Source organism: Arvicanthis niloticus, chromosome 20 (assembly GCF_011762505.2).
Source record: "Arvicanthis niloticus isolate mArvNil1 chromosome 20, mArvNil1.pat.X, whole genome shotgun sequence".
NCBI classification, from domain to species: Eukaryota; Metazoa; Chordata; class Mammalia; order Rodentia; family Muridae; genus Arvicanthis; species Arvicanthis niloticus.
This window is the reverse complement of record NC_047677.1, coordinates 44,848,123-44,869,963: the sequence shown is the minus strand read 5'-3', so window position 1 is coordinate 44,869,963 and position 21,841 is coordinate 44,848,123. Positions and strand designations below refer to the sequence as shown.

At 46.2% G+C, this 21,841-nt stretch overlaps 1 protein-coding gene across 2 annotated transcripts in view; it reads right to left on the bottom strand.

Annotated features, from left to right (window-relative positions):
- Btbd9 (BTB domain containing 9) overlaps window positions 1-21,841 on the bottom strand; it is a 354,285-nt gene that overhangs the window by 45,878 nt on the left and 286,566 nt on the right. For both annotated transcript variants that reach the window (XM_076916780.1, XM_034523840.2), the window contains one exon: window positions 16,459-16,566. In XM_076916780.1, the coding sequence (XP_076772895.1) occupies window positions 16,459-16,566 (108 nt within the window). The remainder of the gene's footprint in view (window positions 1-16,458; window positions 16,567-21,841) is intronic.

The following is a 21,841-nucleotide window of genomic DNA, read 5'->3' as shown; positions in this document are numbered from 1 at the left end:
TCTTAAGAAGAGCACTGGAGCCGGGCAGTGGTGGTGCATGCCTTTAATCCCAGCACTTGGGAGGCAGAGGCAGAGGCAGGCGGGTTTCTGAGTTTGAGGTCAGCCTGGTCTACAGAGTGAGTTCCAGGACACAGAGAAACCCTGTCTTGAAAAAAAACCAAAAAACCAAAAAAAAAAAAAAAAAAAAAAAAAAGCACTGGAAATCCCAATGCTGTTCAAATGATCTACACAAACCCCCATGACAACAGGCTGGGCTAGAAACCAAAACCCAGGAAACAAGTAAAAATCTGGTTACCAATCGCACTAGGACTCTTGGGATTCTGGTAGCCATTGAGTTGTTCTATGGACATTTGATTAAAATTGTGCTTCCAGCTGGGCCAGGGCACGTGAGGCATAGACTCAGCCTTACATGCAGCGAGACCATTTCAATGGGAGACACGGCAGGAGGAAGCAAGCAGCTCCTAGAGTCCCATCAGGAGATGGCATGTCCAGATTCAGATCTGGGAAACAAGGGCTTCAGAGATGGCTGGCCAGGTGGATGACAAGCAGGTCCCTGAGCAGCCCTGCAAATGTTGGGTGCAATCAGCAGCTCCAGCGGACACCTGCCCACCTCACTGCTCAGCAGCCGAGCCTGGAAACACCCTTACCATTTCCAGTTCTAACCGCAGTCCTCGTAATCTACCCACTCGTCCTGTGATTTGAACACTTTTTTCTAACTGATTATTTTTAATTATTTTTAGTTAGCATACAAAATGAAGCTTACTCACTGTGACATTTTTATGCACATGGATTGTTGTAGTTTGCTTATATTCACCCTCGGCTAGCCTCCCCTCCCCCTCCTGTTTCCCTTATGCCTTCATGGTATCTATGTTCAAATCCAGAGTCCATGTATGAGAGGAAACATGAAGGCTGTCTTGTCCCCATCCTCGCCTTACCATCCTCCTTCCTCTTCCTTCTAACTCCGTGGACTCTTGAAGCAGGCACGTCAACTCCAGTTTGCTTTTGCTTGAAAAGGGGGCAGTGGACAGGAGTCCTCTGTGGTGTGTAAGTGATGTGTATGCTGTCTATGAGTGTGGTGGTTGCCATAGGCTCACACACTTGAATACTTGGTCCTCAGTTGCTGTGGCTGTTTAGGGAGGCCATGAACCCTTTAGGAGGTGCAGCCTTGCTATAAGTATGGCCCCAGGCCAGGCCTTCTCACGGTTTATAGCCTCACTCTGCTTCCTGCTGTCTCTCAGCTCCCTGTATGCAGGTGAAAGGTTGCCAGCCAGCTTTCTGTTCATGCTGTCCTGGCCATGAAGGATTCTATTCCTCTGGGGCCATAAAGCAAGACAAAGCCTTTCTTCTGTAGGTTGTAGGTTGTTGTTGTTATCACAGCAACAGGGAGGCAGCACATCAGGGAGTGGTCTGTAGCCCCTTTCCTCAGTAACTCCTCCAGCACGCGGAACACATCAATCTGCTTTTCTATTGAACAAATACCATCTTCCTTGCCAAAAGGGCAAAATGGCAAGGTCACCTTTTAAATGAGATGTCACAACTTCTGCATCTTCTTTGGTTTTAGCAAGTCACAAAGAAAGGTAAGAGTCAGGACAGTCATCTTCAGGAGGGTTCTGTCAGACAACAGTGCCTGGTGACACAGAAGCACCAGGGCTCCCATCACAGGGATCCAGGAGGCCTCTGTGGCATCACAAAATCAATACCTGCCGGGCTTGTTCAGGGTAGAACTACCAAGAGACCTAGAGCAGGAAGGCATGACTAAATGATTCGAGGAGACAGAGGAGAGGCGTGACGAGCAGAGGGGACAGCATGGCGAGCAGGCTTAGATTGTTAGAGAAGGAGCGTGGTCCTGCATCATCAAGGAAAAGCAAAGATGCTGACACAGACGTGAGGAAGGTTACAGTGTAAAGCTTCTGCCTATTTATATTTTAAATGTATTTTCCGGTGACTAAGAAAATTAAAAATTGGTGCAAGCACCCCATCAAATCTTGAAAGCCTGTGACGTGGGTGAGAAAAGCAACCAGCATAAAGAGACCTCTCTTGTCAGTAAGGGCACCGAGTCATGGGGTAAGTCCCCTTTATACTTAAGATATAATCTCCCGTAGGAAATTTAAAACAGTAACTTGAGACTTGGCAGTTTTATGATCCAAGCTATTGAGCTAGCTTCAAGATGCACTAATCCCTTGAGAAAAAGCCAGGACACAGTGGGAGGCAGCTCAAGAGTGGACAGCATCATTTACTTGTATGTGGCAATCTCAGAACTGTTTATTTGCCTTTGACACTTGAGGACAAGAGTAACCATTACACATTTTGGACAAGCTTGGAAAGCTAACTTATCTATTTTGTGGGAAAAAAACATGCCTCTGAAACTATGTTGGTGTGAAGGGAAAACCCCCGCAGTTTGTCTATGACTAAAGCCAAGCAGAAAGCCTCTGTTTTCAAGCAAAGTGGAAAATGACTGCTTACCTGATACAGGATTACAGTTTCTATAGAGTACAAGTGCTCATTACAAATGAACTGTCGTACTTATCATCAGAAAGGGCAGAAGAATGGTGGACAGGAGTGTAGCCAACACTGCCCAGGGCTGAGCCTCCCCATGGTTGCCCATGGCTGAACAACAGTTTCAATACAAAAACAAACAAAAAGCCAAACAGCAGAGTGCAGGCTGCAATCCTGCCATCGCTGGGACAATGGATGTTTGAAAGCATACTTGAGCTTCCCTCTAGCAGGCTGCAGGAAACACCGTGGCTTGTGTTTACCCACCAGGGCCAAGCCCCGCTGTCTGGGGAGCACGATTCCTGGCTAAGCATGCTGCTTAGCTCCTCAAGACTCAACTGGAGAATCTGTGGCTTACCTGGGGGTGTCAGAATTCACAGATGCCTCCGACTGCACCTGCATCTTACTCTGGCAGGGCCCCCGAGCCCCTGGAGAGGGCTTAAGCTATGAGCTCACAGCTCACTGCCTGGTCTAAAGCAGTGGCTTAGAACATGTCTGCCAAGCTGGTGAATCAGGTCAGATATTTGAGCTAACCTGGGCCCAGGCCTTACAGACTGGGGGTCCTACCCAGTTAAATGATTCAGTATCGGTTGAATTATGATGTTAATTAGGAAGTGGCAACAGGAGAAAACAGAGCCGGAAAGCATCAGCAGTTCTCATCCCAAATGTGAAAGGCTTAAGAGGGGGCTGTGTCTTCCATTCCTTTCCCATCTCCTCAGACATTTATAGTTAATTAATATTAATGGTGGAAGATCATTCCACTGTGATATGAAGTTATAAATTTGAAATCAGATTATAAGTCCACAAATGCCGTTGTAATTATAGCTGCTCTGTTTTAGCAAAAACCTGAGTACTGCTGATGTTATGGGGTTCCCTGGTCACTGGGCAACAGAATCATCTTTGTGCCATGGGGCTCCCAGGCAGTTCGCCAGTGGCAGCTGCCGGTAACAGGCAGAGGCTTCAGTCACAGGAACTAATGGTGCTGTGGGTACATGAAGTTGGGTTCTTTTGTTTAAATCTGTGACTTCGACAGTAGGTCGGCACAGAATTAGATCTTCAGTTAGAACTATGATATAAATAAGCAGGCTTCCGGGATCCTTCCTTCACTCAGAGTAACCCAGAGTGGAAGACACTACTAGCTACTCTGGCCTGGTGCAGCTGTGCAGTGCTGTTCCCTGCCTGCCCGAGACCCTGTCCTGAAGCAGAAATGCACTTTGAGGCTCTGGGCACCAGAGGTGGGCAAGCAACAGCTGTTAAAGATGTTTTCTGTAGCAAGGCAAAACCATGGGTTCTCCGGAACAAATTTAATGTGCAATGACCGCTACGGGGAAGGAGAAGGAAAACCAAGCAGGCCCACATTGCCAAGCTATGTCACAGCCACTCTTTTGTTGTTTGTGATTGTAATGTGGGCTCTGAATTGTTGTATGACTTTGGATATAAGAGGAAAAACCAAGGTCTGTGAGGAAAAAGCTTCCCCTCCCTTCTCCCACGGCAGCTGGCAAATGTGTGCAATGCCAGATGATCGCCGCCCTGAAACCACACTCTAAAACTTTGTAAGAAATGTTTATTACTGATACTCAGTGCATAATTTACAACACTGTGCTGAAATTCACTTACATTCCATTTCAAGGGATCGTGAAAAGAAAATGTCGACTGTGGGGGAAATACACTTTATGGGACTTGGCTTAAAACAAAAGGAAAAACACACATGCAAGTCCTTCTCAGTGGAAGGAAATAGTTTAATAAATGGCCTAATGAACAGTGTAATGATGTTTTAAAAGTGGGGAAGCAGGGAGGAAAAGGGAGGAAAACAGAGGCTGATACGTTGCACAGCCTGGATAATGAACCCCTGGGTGATCCAGCCTTGAGCACTGGCGGAGGGCCTGTACTTTAAAAAACCAATTTCAAACTATGAATTATGATACGGCTAATAGGCTGTACAAATTAACATTCTGTGGAAGAAGCTATAGTGACTGTAGATAGAAATCATATAAAAATGTAGGTGGGTTTCTCTGCAGTCTGTGGTCTTTGTTGCAACAAACAAACATCCACCTGGAAGTGAGTCTATTTCTGACTCATGCCTCCCTATGTTGTAAAATCTGAGTTCACAGAACCAGTGGTTGTGAAGTCACTGGCTTTCCAAGGTGTGATGTGGACCAGGGCAGGGCAGGAGTCAGATTACAAATGCATATTTCGAGAAGACTGTCCTAACTCATGCTCTGGTCTGGCCTGTCTATATTCTCACTGCACTACTGTGGGTTTGGTTTTTTTTTTTTTGTTTTGTTTTTTGTTTTTCCCCATGGTGTTAGTTGGGAGGTGGTGTTTCAGGCCTTTAATTCCCACACTTGGAAGGCAGAGGCAGGTGGATCTCCGAGTTTAGGGCCAGCCTAGTTTACACAGAGAAATCCTGTCTTGGAAATAACCCAAAACAAAAAACCAAACCAAATGACAATGACAACAACAACCCTGTGGTATTATTAGCTATACAACGTGTTGAAAGGGGACCAGGTTCTGATCTGTGCCCCGCCATAAGACATGCACTGTGTCCTCCACCTCAGCCTCACATTTGCAAGGTGGATGGATGCCTGGGCTGAGACTTTCGAGGTTCTTAAAGCAGTTTCTGATGCTGGTGCCCTGGTGGTGGTTGTTTGTTGTTTTACAGAGAAAGCGGAGATATGACTATTAAAATGTCTCCCAGTGTAGACAGAATTTCTCCTAGTAGTGTAGTATGTGCCTCCACACAAATTATCCAGCAAACACGAGACCAAATCAAAGTTTGCTGGACTGTGTGCATGATTACACAAAACAGAGGTTTCTGTGGAACAAGTGGGCCCTGCACTTCAAGAGGATGACAACAGTTTACAATGAAAACTGGCTGGAATTTTAAAGAATCACTTCCAACCTAGTTCCCTGGTTCCCTTCTGGGACACAGCTGACATAAGAATACATAAAATTCTTATCAAATGGTATGAAAAGGTATCCAAAGATGAGGTCAGGAAGAGCTGATCACCAGGTGGGGACTTAGGAGGAACTGGGAGGCAGAACTTGAGGGTGAGCTGGAGGAGACAGAGATGACTGAGCTAAGAAACAGGCTTGGCCACTGGTCTGTAGGAAAAGGCAGGCAGGACCTCGCCTGTGCAGAGAGCACAGCAGCAGGAAGGGGAGGGAGCCTGGGTAGACCAGAGCAACACACAAGTTATACATGTGGTGTCTGACCACGATGTGTTAGTAGTCAGTAGGACAAGAGCTGGACATGTGGAGACGAAGGATGTGCTTAGGGCCAGTCTGACTGTCCTCAGCAGATGGCTGACGCTGCTCTACAGGTGACAGAGGAATTACAAGTAACAACAACCCAGCACCAGGGTTACAAACTCTAGAACTGCAACAAACAAACTGGACAGAAGCCACGGGGAGAGAAACAACAGGGGAGAGAGAGTTCAAGGAAGGATAGACACGGTTGAATAATCAAATGTCAAGTGTGGAGAGCACATGAGGGAAAAGACAGAAAGGTGAGAGATGCCCATCAAAGGGCACAGTGGGAGGAGCTACAGGGCACGAGGAGACAAGGCACACAGGCTGAGTTAGAAACAGCTGATGGAAGAGATCAAAGGAAGAGGGGAAGCCATGAGGCTAAGGGAGTTAAGGAGGAGAGCTCCTTCCCACAAAGGTTGACTCCGTACACACAGGACTGCTGAAGTCACAGGGGAACCCCTCACACACGCACACACACTTTTTTTTAAACCCAGAAAGAAAATGTGAGTCTCTTGACGCTCTGGGGTAGGCCTGAGCCACCATTAATATGTGATGACTAAGAAAACCTCCCTGGGACTTAGCAGCTGGCTCCTGACTTCTGGGGTTGAGTCTGGAAACTGAGGCAGGTCCTGCTAAAAGACATGCTCACCCGTTCTGTGCCTTTGCCATGGCCAGTGCATGAGTTGTCTTCTGTGTTTCAGAGACACCATCCTGCCTATGGGCTTCTGGAATATACATAGTGATGATTGCTACTTCAGCGTACAGTCTCAGTGTGCTCTAGGATCAAGGGGCAGGTCTTACACCTGCAGTGTCTACAGCAGAAAGTCAATGAGTGAAGGTGACAGAGCCCACCCAGCCAGTGCTCAGTCATAACGCTCTGCTGCCCACAGCCAGGAATGGGGACTGAGCTCTACAACTCCAGAGCAGGTCACTGTGGCAGTCGGATTCTCCTAGCGGGGAGAGGGACAGGAATGCCTTGTGAGACGTTTTGAGTCTCTCTCTAGAGTCCAAGGTCAGTATTCTTTTTTTAAAAAAAATTAACCTATTATTTTGAAACCTATTGAAGCCATTGAAAACTATTAGTGGGATTTAAATCAAATCCATTTCTGAAGTGAAAGCGGGACAGCTGGCACAAGATCTAAAAGCTTGGCCTTCCATAAAGGACTTCCGTTTCCCAACAGCAGTTGTAGAGAAAGGAAAGGGACGCCCAGCCCAGAACCAACCTCAAATGACAGACACACTGTTCCTGGGGATTCACGTCACAGACAGAGGGACAGTGGAGAGGTGACCAGAGAAGACTCTGCCTGACCATGCACACTTGATGCTCACACAGCTGGCTACAGATGCTTCATCGCTTTCTAAATAATGGGCATGAGGAAAGTCGTTACCTTACAGAACAGCCTAGCTCTGTGGTTAAGCATGGGAGAGGACGGTGAGAACTGAAGCTCTCAGGTACCACCCAGGAGACCATTTCCTTCCAGTTCCTTCAGCTGTGTGTGTTCTGGGTAGGGAGGACCCTCACCCACAGCCTGCAGACAGCTCCAACATGCTCTGCCCCCTGAATCTGTTTCCCATGTCTTCCACTGGATGAGGAAAGCTTTACACAAAACTTGATGTGAAATAAAAACATAAAGAGCACAGCTCTGGCCAACGAATGGCCTGCTGATGTTTCCTACTCTACATATTCACCGCTTCCATGGCTCAGGGATGATAGGTGCACATAGACACCTCCGCAGACAAGCTCTGGTCCTCAGGAAGACGCCCTTTAAACTGGATCTGTGCATTCTACCTGACTTCTGCTGGGGGAGGAGGGTATTCCTCTTATAAGGATGCGTTTCTTTATTGTTCAAATTCTAAAAGTCTTGACAAGAATTAACATCCGAGTTTGCCCTTTAAAAAATAAAGGAAAGAACATGGCTGGCTTTTTCATTATTGTCAAAGTGTGAAAAAAATGGAATTAAGTATGAAGAGAGAAAAATAAAATCTTCATCCAGCTGTTTGAAAGTGACAATTACACAACCAGCACTCATTAATTGGCTCACACTTCCAGAAGGAACAAGTAAACACACTCTTCAAGCCCTGCAGGAGTGAGAAGGGGGAGGAGCCTGGCCCTGCAAGAATCAGAAGGGAGGTGCCTGGGATCTCAGTGAGGTCTCTGTGACAATCCTTTCCAGGACCCTAACCCTGATGCTGACTGGGAACTTCTCACCAGTGGCAGCAATGGTAAAGATGTTCCCCTCTTCAAAAACCACTTGCTAGAGCTGCCAAGATGGTTCGGTGGTAGAGAACAGTTTTTGCTCTTGCAGAGGATCTGCACTGAGTTCCCGGCACCCACATGGTGGCTCACAACCACCCTAACTCCAGTTGCAGGGGATCTGATGCCCTTTTCTGACCTCTGAGGATACTGGGCACATACATGGTATACATAGCAAGACTTTCAAACACATAAAATTCTATAAAACAAAACCCCATTTGCCTTTTGGCATGTTTGTGACATGTTTGTTAGATATAATGCCAAAATGCATGGCTAGCCATGACTTCCTAGCAAGTGCTTAAAGCTTTTGTTATGTTGACTTCTGGCTAAGAAATAAATAAAATAGGTGGAGAAATTGCTTTCTAGACTTTGTCACCAGCAATGGGAAAGATAATACAGAAAAACGAAGGCGAAGTCAGTCGCTAGGTTTAAATGTGCTGTTTTTCAATCTCACAGCAATTTCAAAGAGGTCTGAGGTTGTTAACTGCCCACCTGAGAATGTTCTGTCGACACCCCCACCAGGGAAGTGCTTGGATGAAGAACATAATTCCTCATTCTTTCTAAGATCCCCAGTCATCAGACAGCAGTCACAGAAACAGAGGCCAGGACAGACATGTGCTTCCTGAGTCTTGTAAGATATTAGGGACACAGGACTCCTCAGATGTACCTGTCATCATGTGGAGAGCAGGGAGCAGACTAGGGGACTCAGAATCAGGTCTTCCCAAGACTCAGGGACTGTGAGGCACTTGCTGGGGAAGTCACAGAGAAGATTTCGTATTAGAATGCTGTGTAATGATGTAGTTTCAAGCCTGGCTTGCCCAGAGAGAATGGCCGGCCTCCAGGAGGGGCTGGGAGGAGGGCTGCTTGGGCCTTTGGCATCAAATATCCTAGAAGCTGCTAGGACAGAGCACCATGCAACACAATTCCTTCATTTAGTGCTGACAGGGAAGAAAATAGGCTGCTCTGCCAGCCTGGGGTTGGCAAATGCAGGCAAGGACACACAGTTACAAAGCATTTATATCTGCGGCAAGAAAAAAGTTTCCTCAAACATAGCTGTTTTTCTAAAAACATTTTTTATGAAATAGGTGTATATTGGTCAAAATGTAGAAAATTAGAAATACTTTCCATAACCAGGCGATGGCTAGCAACAGGATGGTGTCGTTCCTTTGGGTTCCCGTCTACCACCCTCCTCTTCTGATGATACGCCCACAATTCCGCACTCTGCTCTTAAGTCCTCAGTCCTGGGATGAGCCATGAGAAATACTCAGACAGCAAGAAAGACAGTAGCGTGACAAGCAGAGGTGGGTTAGGCAGAGAACAATTCAAGGCCTTGGATTATCAATGGCTGACCCCAGGGGACCCCAAGGCAGCAAGCACTAGGGGGCTTCAGACAAAGGTGGCCCCCACTGCAGACATTTTTACTTTTCACTGTTTCTGGAAGCCTCAAATATGGCTTCAAAGAAATATAGAAGGAAGCCAGCCTTGGTGGTTTCACATCTACCATACTAGCAACTCAGGAGGCAGGAGGATTACCACAAATTTGAGGCCAGCCTGGCCTTCACTGTAAGTTTCAACCCAGCTGGGGCTATGCAGCAACAACCTACCCCTTGTAAACAAGGCCAGTGAGGTGTCTCAGCAAGTACAGGCATCTGGCCGCAAGCTTGGGGAGTGTGGGGGATATGGGACCTAAGCAGGATCCCTGGCCCCACGTGTGGGGTTTGCCCCATGGACTCCTTCCTGCAAGTTGTCCACTGACTTTCACAGGCATGCACAACCCCAAAATAAGTCGTGATAAAGAATGCAAGTAGCCGGGCGGTGGTGGTGCACGCCTTTAATCCCAGCACTTGGGAGGCAGAGGCAGGCAGATTTCTGAGTTCGAGGCCAGCCTGGTCTACAGAGTGAGTTCCAGGACAACCAGGGCTATGCAGAGGAACCCTGTCTCAAAAAAAAAAAAAAAAAAAAAAGTAAATGATTTGAGGGCAGCAGGCAGTACGAACCCTGTGATACCGCCTGGATGACAGACTTGGTCAGTTGAAGGACTTAGTGCGCTTTTACAAAATGTGCAGGTGCAACACTCTGCGGTCAACACTGTCGACTAGCTGGATCTCCAACGGGAGCCACCTGTGTGGGGCGGCTAGCCAGCAGCACGTCACACCACAGCACTGCGAGTCGTCCGGCCTGCAAGGATGAGGAGACATCCCTAGAAGCCTCTAGAGAAACAAGAATTGGGCAGCAGCAGACTTTTCCTTGGCAACATTAGACACTAAATGGCAGGAAGTCTGAGGTTCTCAAAGGCTGAATTTTACCAGGAATGAAACTCCTGGAGGAGCTCAATCCATGTCAAACTGTGACTCAGACAGGAGAACTCTTATTATCTGCTTTTGGCATACCTTTTCTGAAAAAAAAATCTACAGATTTACTCTACACAGTGTCTATCAATGATCTTAACTACATGTTCTGCCTCAAAAGACCAAGCAATCTATACTGAGCTTTGGGGTAACCTATGAGAGAGAATGGAAAAGGAGCTAACCACCAGGATAGCCCTGGGGGGTTTCTTCCTTGTAGCAATTTACACAACTGTATGTCGTGCACGTGGCAAGCAGTGAGTGTGACTCAGGAACAGGCAGGTGGAGACCCTCAAGGGTAAACCTCACACTCCAAACACAAAGCAACTTCCCACAGCCCACAAGCTCTGTCCCAGGATAGCAGGGCATGCCCAGTTACAAAGCCATCACTCCTAGCGGGGGCCCAGCTGCAGCTTCTAACCACACCCACGCAGCCTCCTGGGCCAAAGGCTGTTTATGGGCTAGGGATAGTTTTATATAAGCACTGCCCTAACAGCACAGCTGGCGGCCACCTCTGGGAGGTGTTGAATGGGTCAAGCAAGGGAACTGGCTCCAGGGTCAGTATCTCACTCACAGAGAAAGAAACTTGTTAACTCTTCACCATACTGTACAAGAAAAGGGAATGGAGGAAAGGTTAGCCTACATAGGAAAGAAAAGGCATTTACATAACAGCTGCAGAGGAGGTGTAGGAAGCAACCTGCCCAGAATTAACCAGTGAATGAACAGCAAGCTCTAGAAGTCCTTGAAAACTAAACAATCAGGAGCCTTGTGCAAGAGAAAGCTGGTTAGCGGGCAGCTGCTTGACAGAGGCTCTGCTGTTCTGAGCTCTCACAGAAAGCCTCACCCATCTGCTGGGAGCCATGAAGCTCTTTTCGGAAGGGTGGGGGTTTAGAGGCATGGTGCAGTGTCTCCCTTACTGACAGATTACTAGATATGTTCTAGACAATGTTTATATAATCAGAACATCACAGTGACTTCTGAGTGGTTTCCTTTTATGGCCACACAGAAAGTTTAACTCAAGTTATAACTAAGTATCACAGACCTTTACAATTTTAATGTGGTCAGCTGACAGAAGGAAGGGAAAGAAATGACAGACAAAAGTGAAATGTTTGGAGAGGTAGAGCGAAACACACAGAATCCATTTCTAAATCAACACAGTGGGAAGCCAAGAGCTTCTGTCCTTAAAGGATGGGTCAGAAAGTAGAGGTCAGGTATACGGTTTGTTTTAAAAAGACAAACTGTAGTAGTACTAAAAAGAAAAAAAAAATGTAACCCAGAAATGAGTGGTTTAAACTGTCTTCCTGTTTTCTACCAGGGAATTAATAAAGCTGGTGAGCGAACGGAGAATAAGGTGCTGTTGACAGTACAGAAGTTAACGGAACCAAACCAGAAAGCCTACAAACCAGTCAAAGGCAGTGACTCTGAGGAGCGGACAGGTGACGGGAAGGTCAGGTTGTGGCCTCTGCCGGGTCCCTCTGTACTGTGTAACTGTGTGCTGCTCGCATTTGTTAGAACGATTAGGGTCCGACCATTTAGAAGAGAGCAGAGGAAGAAATAACAACTTGACTGTGAGGGCTGAGGGCTCCAGGGTAAGCGAATCCGAGAAGGACAAGAGCTACAAAAGTTTAAAAAACAAACTGCCAATACCAAAACCAGACTTTCCCCAATAGGAAAGAGCTGCTTCACCTTGGCAGCAAACCAAAGCAGGCCAAGCATATCCCTGTGCACCCAACTACCCCTCCTGTGCTACCTCTCAGTAATAGGAGGCTGTACTTCTACACACTAAGAGGACCTTCTCTTAATGTGGGGAGCCGACAGAAGGCGGCTATCATCCTTGCAGCCATCTTGAGCCAAATACCCTGACCAGAGACTTGATTACAATAGCCTACAACAGCTGAGCACACTCTGATAACATCTTGCTTTAGATACCCAGGATTTTCCCTTGGGTGTGTGAGACTTAAAGGTGTGACTTAAGGGCGTGACTTAGAGATCAGATTTAGAGACAATACCTAAGGGCATGATTAAAGGTGTGACCTGAAGGCGTGGCTTAGAAGTGAGACATATAAAAGTCGAGAGGCAGACAGAGAAAGCAACAGATTACTTGACATCAGGTAGAAGACACTTGGCTCTAGAGAGAACAATTTGGAGTAACAGATTATTAGGCACTTGGGAGTACAACTTGGAACTAGGAATTAGATTAGAGAGTACAACTTAGAGAACAACTTGGAGTTAGTTATTAGACATTAGGCACTTAGCACTTGGAAGAAGTAACTTGGAACTTGGAGGCACTAGGGACTAGGAACTCAAGACTTGGGACTTGGACTAGGAAGAGAGACTGAAGAATAAACGGGGTTGAATCACACTCTGTCTGGTCTCCAGTCCGTCCTCACTCTCTCTCTTGCTGAACCCCGACCCGAGGACTGAAGCAGCTTGGGGCAGTGTGGGCTAACAAGTTAGTCCCCAAGGCTTTTGGCAGTGCGGGTTCCAAACATTGACAGAACGGTCTGAGACATTTGGGCCCCCAAACGTGGGGCAGCTTGGGCCGCAACATCTTGACATCTGCTGAAGGACCGAAGTGACTGGTGAAGTACCGAAGTGAATGGCGGAGGTACTGTGAACTCATTACATTCATAAATCTAAACTCCTAACTGTTGGTTCCCACTGATTCTGACGGAGTGATAGAATCTTGCCTTCTTGTTTGTTCTGATACAGCAAAAGTTCACAGCTTATTAATTAATATGTAAACCACTACTGGAGAACCTGAGTGTTACAATCGAAGTTGAGAGCTTGTCAATCATTTAAGTTCATCAATGAATGGTATCAAACTAAGAAGATGTTGATGGTCAAGCAAAGGCACTGAGAGGATCTGCACGGAGCAGTTTCTCCTCACAGAACCCTAGTGAGCTCAATACAAACCATTAGGTCAGGCTTCTGTGAACAGCGAGTGTGCTCTTGTTGAAGGCTTGTGGTGCTCCCTGGATGGAGCCTTGTAAAGAAACATACAAATGACAGAGAAGATTGTCAAGAATGCCAAGGATGGGGCTGGAGAGATGGCTCAGCAATTAAGAGCACTGGCTACTCTTTCAGAGGACCTGAGTTCAATTCCCAGCATCCACATGGTGGCTTACAACCATCTGTAATGGGGTCTGATGCCCTCTTCTGGCCTGCAAGTATACATGCAAATAGCACACTCATATACATGGAATAAATAAAAATAAATCTTAAAAAAAAAGGATGCCCAAGATAGTGAGCTGTGGTGAACCAGTGTCGCTCTGGAGAGAGGACCAGGGCAGGCGGCTCTCAGGGACTAGAGGCACACCATTGTCTGTAAAGGGTTTCAGCAGCTTAGGAACAAAGTAACCACCCTGTTCCCCGATTCTCCACACAAGGTGGTTTGGTGTTCTTCAGTAATACCGGGATCTGTCAAGCGTGTGCCATGTCACAGAGTCTGAATTAAAACTTGGCCCCTGCTCTATTTCCTCTTTTATAAAACCAGGGCAATATCCCACAAAGCACTTTGTATCCAGACAATGAGAGAGACTATATGAAAGCACTGGAATGCCAGTTAGCAGATAACAGCTTGTTTTCCTATGTTGTAGCCAAGATGCTCACAGGACCAACATTCTCTGACAAGTGGGCCATCACACTGTGTGAACAGGCTGCTTTGTCCCCAGTGGCATGTTTCTGGAAGGAAGGCCACCTATAGCTTCTCATTCTGCCTCCATGACCTGCATCTGTTAGATGTAGAAGCTGACGAGCCCCCAAACCATGATGAACCCACAAGAAGGGGGACTAGCACTTGACTAGCAGGAGCTCCCATGTGGACTGTTCCATTTTTACATGAAGCCAGTTAAACACTGAAGACTACGTGCGACAGCCGGGTGTGAACATCATCACAGGACACGCTGTGTGTGACCACTCTAGAGCTGATGTAAACACTGAAGACTACGTGCTACAGCCGGGTGTGAACATCATCACAGGACACGCTGTGTGTGACCACTCTAGAGCTGATGAAACTGGACACTGAGTCAAACACATTGTCCACTCTAGAGCTGATGAAACTGGACACTGAGTCAAACACATTGTCCACTCTAGAGCTGATGGGACTGCACACTGAGTCAAACACATTGTCCACTCTAGAGCTGACAGGGCTGGACACTGAGTCAAACACATTGTCCTTGCCATTAAAGAATCATGGACCAGGAGCACAGCTCAGTGAGAGCAACTGCCTCCTGGCAACCAACCACCCAAAGAACAGACATTAGAAAAGAAATTACAGCCAAACAAGCACATGAGAAGATGCTTAGTGCATGAGCCATAGGCCAATGCCAATCAAAGGCTCAGTGGTACCCATTTCCATGACTGTGGCCCAGGGATAATGACAACAAGACCAGCAAGGATAGGAAACTGGTCTCTCACGTGCTGCTCAAGGTCATACAGAATGGTTCAGCTGTCCTTCCAAAAGTTCAATACAGTTACTCTAACAGTAGCTGAAGGTATTGAACAGAGTCAAGCACACTGTCATCAATGCCATTAAGAAATGTAATGCATGGAGCTGGAGAGGTGGCTCAGTGGTTAAGAGCACTGACTGCTCTTCCAGAGGTCCTGAGTTCAATTCCCAGCCACCACATGGTGACTCACAACCATCTGTAATGGGATCCAATGCCCTCTTCTGGTGTGTCTGAAGACAGCAACAGTGTACTCATATAAATAAAAATGAATAAATCTTAATAAAAAATATGATGTGGCAATTTTACCCCAGGGATCCATCCAAGAACACTTAAACAGTATGTTCCACACTCTCCTGCACAGAAACATGGGAGGCAGTCTTATTCTTTAAAGCTAAAGAGAAGAAACAATTCAAATACATGTCAGGATCAACAAAGACAATGAGGTCACACACAGGAATATTATTCACCAGTCAAAAAGAAAATCCTCATGTCTGACAGATACAACCAGGATGAACTGGAGCGCATGCTACAGAGAAGACACTGAGGACAGAAGGTCATACGTCATTGTATGATTCTGCTGACACAGGCTTCCCGTCATTGGCAGAGGCAGAGACAAAGTAAATGACTAGATGCTGGAGCAGATGAAAGGAAATGGGTTTGTTTTCAGGAGGGTCTAATACAAATGTTGCTGAACATCAGAGAGTGATGGTTGCACAGTTCTGTGGATGTGCAGTTACACACTTCCTAAGGGTGAACTTAGAGTACAGGAAGATATTACAGCTTGGGTGTAAATGCCCTTGAGGCCTGTGGGAAGGCTAGTCACCAGCCTGTGCTGGCGATGGAGGTGGAGGCAGACCTAGTGAAGTCATGAATCAGAGGCACGAGCTGCAGCAGATACTGGGGCTCCGGCAGCTCCTTCCCTCTGGCTTCCCCAGAGGTCACAGGAAGATCATGATCAAGGGCAGCAACCTCTGAAGCATGAACCCCAAAGCCTTCTTCTGTGTAAGCTCTTTCTCAGTTTTGTGTCACAGGAATGGAAAGCTGACTAACAGAATCTAAATTTGATTTTTAAAGATGAAGTCTCAGCTTTGCTCTGCTTTGTCTCCCAGAAGAAATTCTTCCCCCGATCGGTACCAAGCTCTTTCCAGGTATCATGGGTCGAGATTAATCAGAAGCCACAGGATCCATCTTCCTGGGTGTTCCCAGAACCAGGTGAGCTCACACAGAGACCCAGTGCAGAGCAATGGTGGCAGAGCCTAAGGCACACCACAGCTTTCCTTGGTTCGGGTACTGGGTGAGGTAAGGTTTGCTATTGGGATGGGCAAGAGATGAGAAGACAGAGCCCCACAGTACCACTCATGTAAAACTCTCTGAGGAAGTTCAAGTTCCTAAGAAGCTAGTGAGGAGCTTGGAGCTCAGAGGGAAGACCACATAAGGAGTCTCTTACTTCCCTGTGAGTATGTCAGTCAGTTTCAAGTTCAGTTCTCAGGTAAAACCTATTTGTGTGCATCAAGTAAATGCTCATTGAAATGCTTAGTAGTCTAAACTGAAACTTAAAAGCAAAGGCTCCTTCTTGGGAATGCACTTCACCTCCCTGCAGGAGTCATCTCCAGAGCCTCTGAGCTCATGGTAGGCTGCCCTTGCAGTGAAAGGTGCTACTTACTTGCAGGACACTTTCGTTCTGTCAGCCACCATGGTCCACTGCTGCTGATTGGTGGAAACCTCAACATAGTAGCTGTAGCTTCGGTCATCGCAGTCCCAGAGTAATAACCTGAGGAGAGAGAGAACAAAGCGTTGTCTTCGCATCCTGTCATGGGGCCTTATGTTATCCCTCCCTACCCCTGTGCCCCACCTTGCATCCAGGACTGCAGAAGGAGAGAGAATCACAACGAAATCATGAAGAGAAGGAAGGGCTGGGTCAGGCTGTGGGTTGCCTCTTTGGAAGCCTGCTTCACTAACTACCCAATCCCGGGGAGCCTATGTTTAGACTGGCTTAGGAGGGAGTATGTCTGTGCTGTGTCATCTTTTGAGGTTCTCCAGCTTCACTGTAGCATCTGAGCTAGCTGAGGATAAGATCTGAGAGGCGCCTGCTCAGGGGATCAGTGCTGCTGACAGATGCTAACATGAATTTACCGTGTTTTATGTTTCCTCTTATTCTTACCAGGTTTCCACATAACTCTGGTAAGATTACCTGCTGTGGAGATATAGCTATCCCCTAGCATCTGTGAGAGGCCAGTCAGTGGCTACTCATGTCCTCAGTAACATGACACCATATATATTTTATATATTACAAAATCTATGCATAGTCATGTATGTGTGTTTGTGTATATATATATATATATATATATATATATATATATATATACATATATATATATATTCATCCATCTTTGATGTGTGAATACACTCATAAGTGTAAACAAATCCACACATATATAGAGATTTGTGTATGTGTGTCATGCACACTCTCCACAGACAAGGTCTTTGGTGCAGGCTAGGTCAGACTCTTGAAAGCAGTGACTGCAGGGTTGTTAAATGTCCCGCCTGGCCTCCTACGAAATCCCAATTGTCCTTACGTGCCTCACAATACCTAATAAAAGTATTCTGTGCCCTTTTATGCAAATGCCCAAATAAATGAACCCCAAGTATATGAGGCCAGCTGCCCCAGGAACATACTCACCATCTGGAAACTTACTACCTTGGTCCTGCTCTCAGCCCTTTTTCTGCTCAGGTGAGAACTTGAATGGACTGTATGAGTCCACTTACTCGAAGTTCAAAGCAGAATACACTCACCTACCAGTTTCAGAATAGCAGTTCCTTCTAAGGAATGTATTGACTGGGAAACGAGAAGAGGGCAGCCCCTAGAAGGGCAGAGACATGCTAGTTTATCTGTGGTAATGACATGGCTGCGGGAGCCTGTACATATTCATCAAGCTATGCACAAGAGATGTGTGTCCGCTCCATGTGTGGCTCTCCAAGTAAGAACAGAATCTGCGCATATAATATGGGATCTGTGTTTGGCAACTGACCATGCCTCAGAGGAAACAGATCACTGATTTCCACTATTTCAGCCATCTTTGCCTGTTACACTCTGTCCAGGAATCAATTCTCTATGTAGACCAGGCTGCCTGCCTCTGCCTCCGGAGTATGGGACTAAAGGTGTGAACTACCACCACCACGTGGCCTAAACGGCTTCTCTCTACCCAGAGCTTGGCCGGCACTTGGTAGCTGTCAGCTGGGCAAACATAGCAGCAGCAGTGATGATCATGACAGCCGACACTGCTTTAATGCTTATGTGGATGCGGGCCCACCACCAAGTGCTCTGCACAGTCTGCTCTATTATACACCCAAATGCCCTCTCAGCAAGCACAACTGCTCTCCTCACGGTCCATAAATGGTAGACAGGAGCCCTGCAGCTGTGAGTACCTTATCTACGCTCACTGTCAGTGAATGAGTGGTACAGGACAGCAGCTGGTGTCCCAATCTAAACCCAGGTCTGTAATCCCCCTGCCTCGTGTTTCTGTTAGTCCTAGTTTATGCGTCTGAACTATATTTGTACTGTAACCCATCACTCTGTAACAGCCAATCCTGTGTCTTCTTTAATCCTGCTATTACAGTCAATGAAACCCCTTGCACAAGTTGCTTTGTATTTGTGTGAGGCTACTATGGAGGATTAATGCTGCTGGGCTTGTTTCTCAGTCTTTCACCGGGGGTAGGCAAGTGTTCCACCACTGAGCTACGATCATAGCCCTCATATTTTTCCTATTGAGGTAGAGTCTAAGTTGCCAAAGCTGGCCTTGAGCTTCCACTCCATAGCCTAGGTAGACCTTAAATTCTGCTTGCTATCAAGTAATAGTCATTTGCTAATACAGATACCAGTAATATCAGGCAAATTAATTCTTCATTTCATAGCTCTAGTAACAGGATTCTTTAAAGACAATTCTCAGTAGAAGTCTGTTCTTCCGTTTGTTTTGCTTTGTTTTATTTTGTTTTGAGACAGAGTTTCTCTGTGTGGCCCTGGCTGTCCTTGAACTCAGAAATCCACCTGCCTCTGCCTCCCAAGTACTGGGACTAAAGGTGTGCTCCATCATACCCCACATACCCCGCTCTCATTGGGATTCTGGATTATTAATGGAGAACCAGTGTTACAACCCCCTATCATTCCAGATAAACATGAGTAAATGTCTTACAGAAAACCCAAATGAAAACACTGGGTCCCTGTGGGACAGACTCTAACCAGATGCTTCCTAAGAGACGGCTTTGAGGATACAAGATAAGGAGAAGACACAGAATGTTGAGTACAAGTACTGTGATTCTTGGAGTGATTGAAGGATCGGGAACTAATTAGTGGTGGCATAGACCTTTATTCCCAGCACTTGGGAGACAGAGGCAGGAGGAGTTGAGTTCCAGGATAGCCAGAGCTACAAAGCGAGTTCCATGCCTTGAATCATCTATATCATAGATACTGACCTCATTGCATTTCATTCTACCAATGTCGCACAATTTAAAGTCTCTTAGTGTTCAACATTCAGGTACTTAGTAATACTTCACTGTCAGGAAAATTCTTCAATAAATATTCTTAGCTAAACCCAATACTTTTCTTAAACATTTGCACATGAAAATCTCTGGGATCTACTTCTTCCTTTGAAATCCACTACTTCCCTTGAAAGTTCATATGAAGAAAAGTTTTCCTTTGGAGGTTGTGGTATGTATTACAGGATAGCTGCAGACCTCTCCTCTCACCTTCAACCAAAAATTTGTAATCGGTTAGACTGCCAGTGGCTTCTAGCCAGTGCCATTTTCTGTGCATTGCACTGATACCCGCACTTAGAAACAATACCCGTGTTAGGGACAAAACACATTTCATTAATTTGCAAGTTTTTTTTTTTTTAACTCATCATTGCACTTTGAACATTTTGTGTATTTTCTATATTTATCCTATTGCTAATGACTTACAAAACGCCCTCTACATCTGAAGGATATTAATTCACTGCCTATCACAGTTGGCATGCTAAAGATATTAATTTTTATTAGCCTAGTCCATCGATCTTTACCTTAGTAATTTTTCTTAGCCTAAATTTTTTTCTGTCCTGAATTGCAGCCAAGAGCACACACTGGTTGAGACATCTCCTTTCTGCTCTTCTATTAAGAGTCCCTGGGGAATGCAGGGTCACGGTGACTCTTGAGTGGAAGGGACACTGATGGATGGCAGGTTATCAAGTGTAGGGTTCTGTCTTCTACCCGTGGAGTTTTATAGGGATCCAAATTCCGGTACCAGGATGCATATTTGCTTAGAATTTAGGCTTCATCAGGAATCAGTCCTTTTGTTGATTCTACTGAAAAAGCAGGTTCAGTTTAAACCCTACAAGCAAACCTGAAGCAGGCTCCTTTTCTTTCTACAGGTTAGAACTGAGCTCTCGTTAGGCACAGTGTAAACGACCCCCCCCCCACCACACACACACACACACACACACACACACACACACACACACACACACGGCCTGCGCTTCTTTGTCTGCCTGCAAAGTCTGTTCTTAGGTATTTGCACTGACAGCATAGAGACATTTCTGGCTTGTAATCTGGCTGGGAATGTTTGCAGAGTGTGATCGCCCAGCACAGACATTCCTCATGACCTTAAAGAAGATGAGCTCCTTAAACACGACCCTCCCTCCTCCACCCCGGGATCAGAAGCCATTTTCAAAGAGGCTGACTTTATCCACCATAGAGATTCACCGATGCAGATCAGGTCTGTGAATGACTGCACAGACCTCATCACCTAATGAGCACCGCATAAACGCCTGGTGACATTACGGGTTGGCTCCTCCATCTCCCCTGATTCTTACAGTGGAGTCTCCCTAAAAGCATCGAGGCACTGGCTTTTTATAAAATTGATTAACAGATGTGATTCTGCTTACATCTTCCATAAATGCTCTGGCTGGTTGCATACCATTGATTACCCGGGGCTCAGTTTACAGCAACTAATTGCTCTCCTTGCTGCTGTTTTGATACAAAATTCGATAGTGAATATGATTTCAAAACTCTTGTCTTTGTGGTCTGAGTCAGAAGTGACTGGAGGCAAACCCAGTGGACTCAGTTTTCTCTTCTTAGAATAACTGCTCTCTCATCAGTCTGTGAAGAAAGTTTCCAAATTGTAGCATTCTAATTGGAAAGCCTGCATTATCCATGCGATGACAAACTATGTTGTGCTGAATGGCATTTTTTTTATCCCTTTCTTAAGGGATTAATTCCATGCCAGACTGTGAACAATGGCTGAAGCTTAACAGAACAGATCAACGGCTTCTCCACTGAGCTGGTGCCTTTAGAGCAGGAGCAAGGGCCTGCTTGCCTGTTTCTAATTGCCTGTGGCAGCCTCCCTGGAAGACATGGGACACAACACGCTGCTGCTGTTGCTAAGAGGTTCCTCATTTGGGGAAAAGAGCCAACCAAAGCAAGATCAACAACCAGGCTGTTAGCAAGACAATAGCTTATAGAATCCATTCATAACCTCAAAATGCATAAATAATATTAGAGAGCCTTTAAGTTCCTCAGAAATAGCTGTCTTCCATTAAACAGTTCCAAAATTATTTACCAGGCATGAAGCACAATTAGGTAACTCTTTGAACCTACTTATCCTCAAGCTCACCCTTGTGACCTTCCATGTCTGCCTTGGCTGACTTCCTGGGGTTCTCTCAGTCTCAGGGCTGATAGCCCTCTGCATATGCACTGGAGGGTTTGAACGACTGCAGTTACATGGTATTCGCTCTGAAAACTGCCTGCAGCTCCATTTCAAAATGGTGTGGGAGTTCCTGGGCCCAGTGTGTCCATCCTGGTTGCAGCCTAGGAAGCAGACCCATGCTGAGCTAATCACACTTCATCCCTCAAAGTCAGAGGGTGTGGTAAGAGCCTGCCTTAATTGGTCCTGCTCACTTAAGTGAGCTAATGAGGAGGCAGACATTCCAGGGCAGCCTTCTTTCATCAGAGGCACCAGGAAGTCAAAGCAGAGCCGAGACACAGTGAGACCTAGTGGGGCTGCTCCTGACACATTC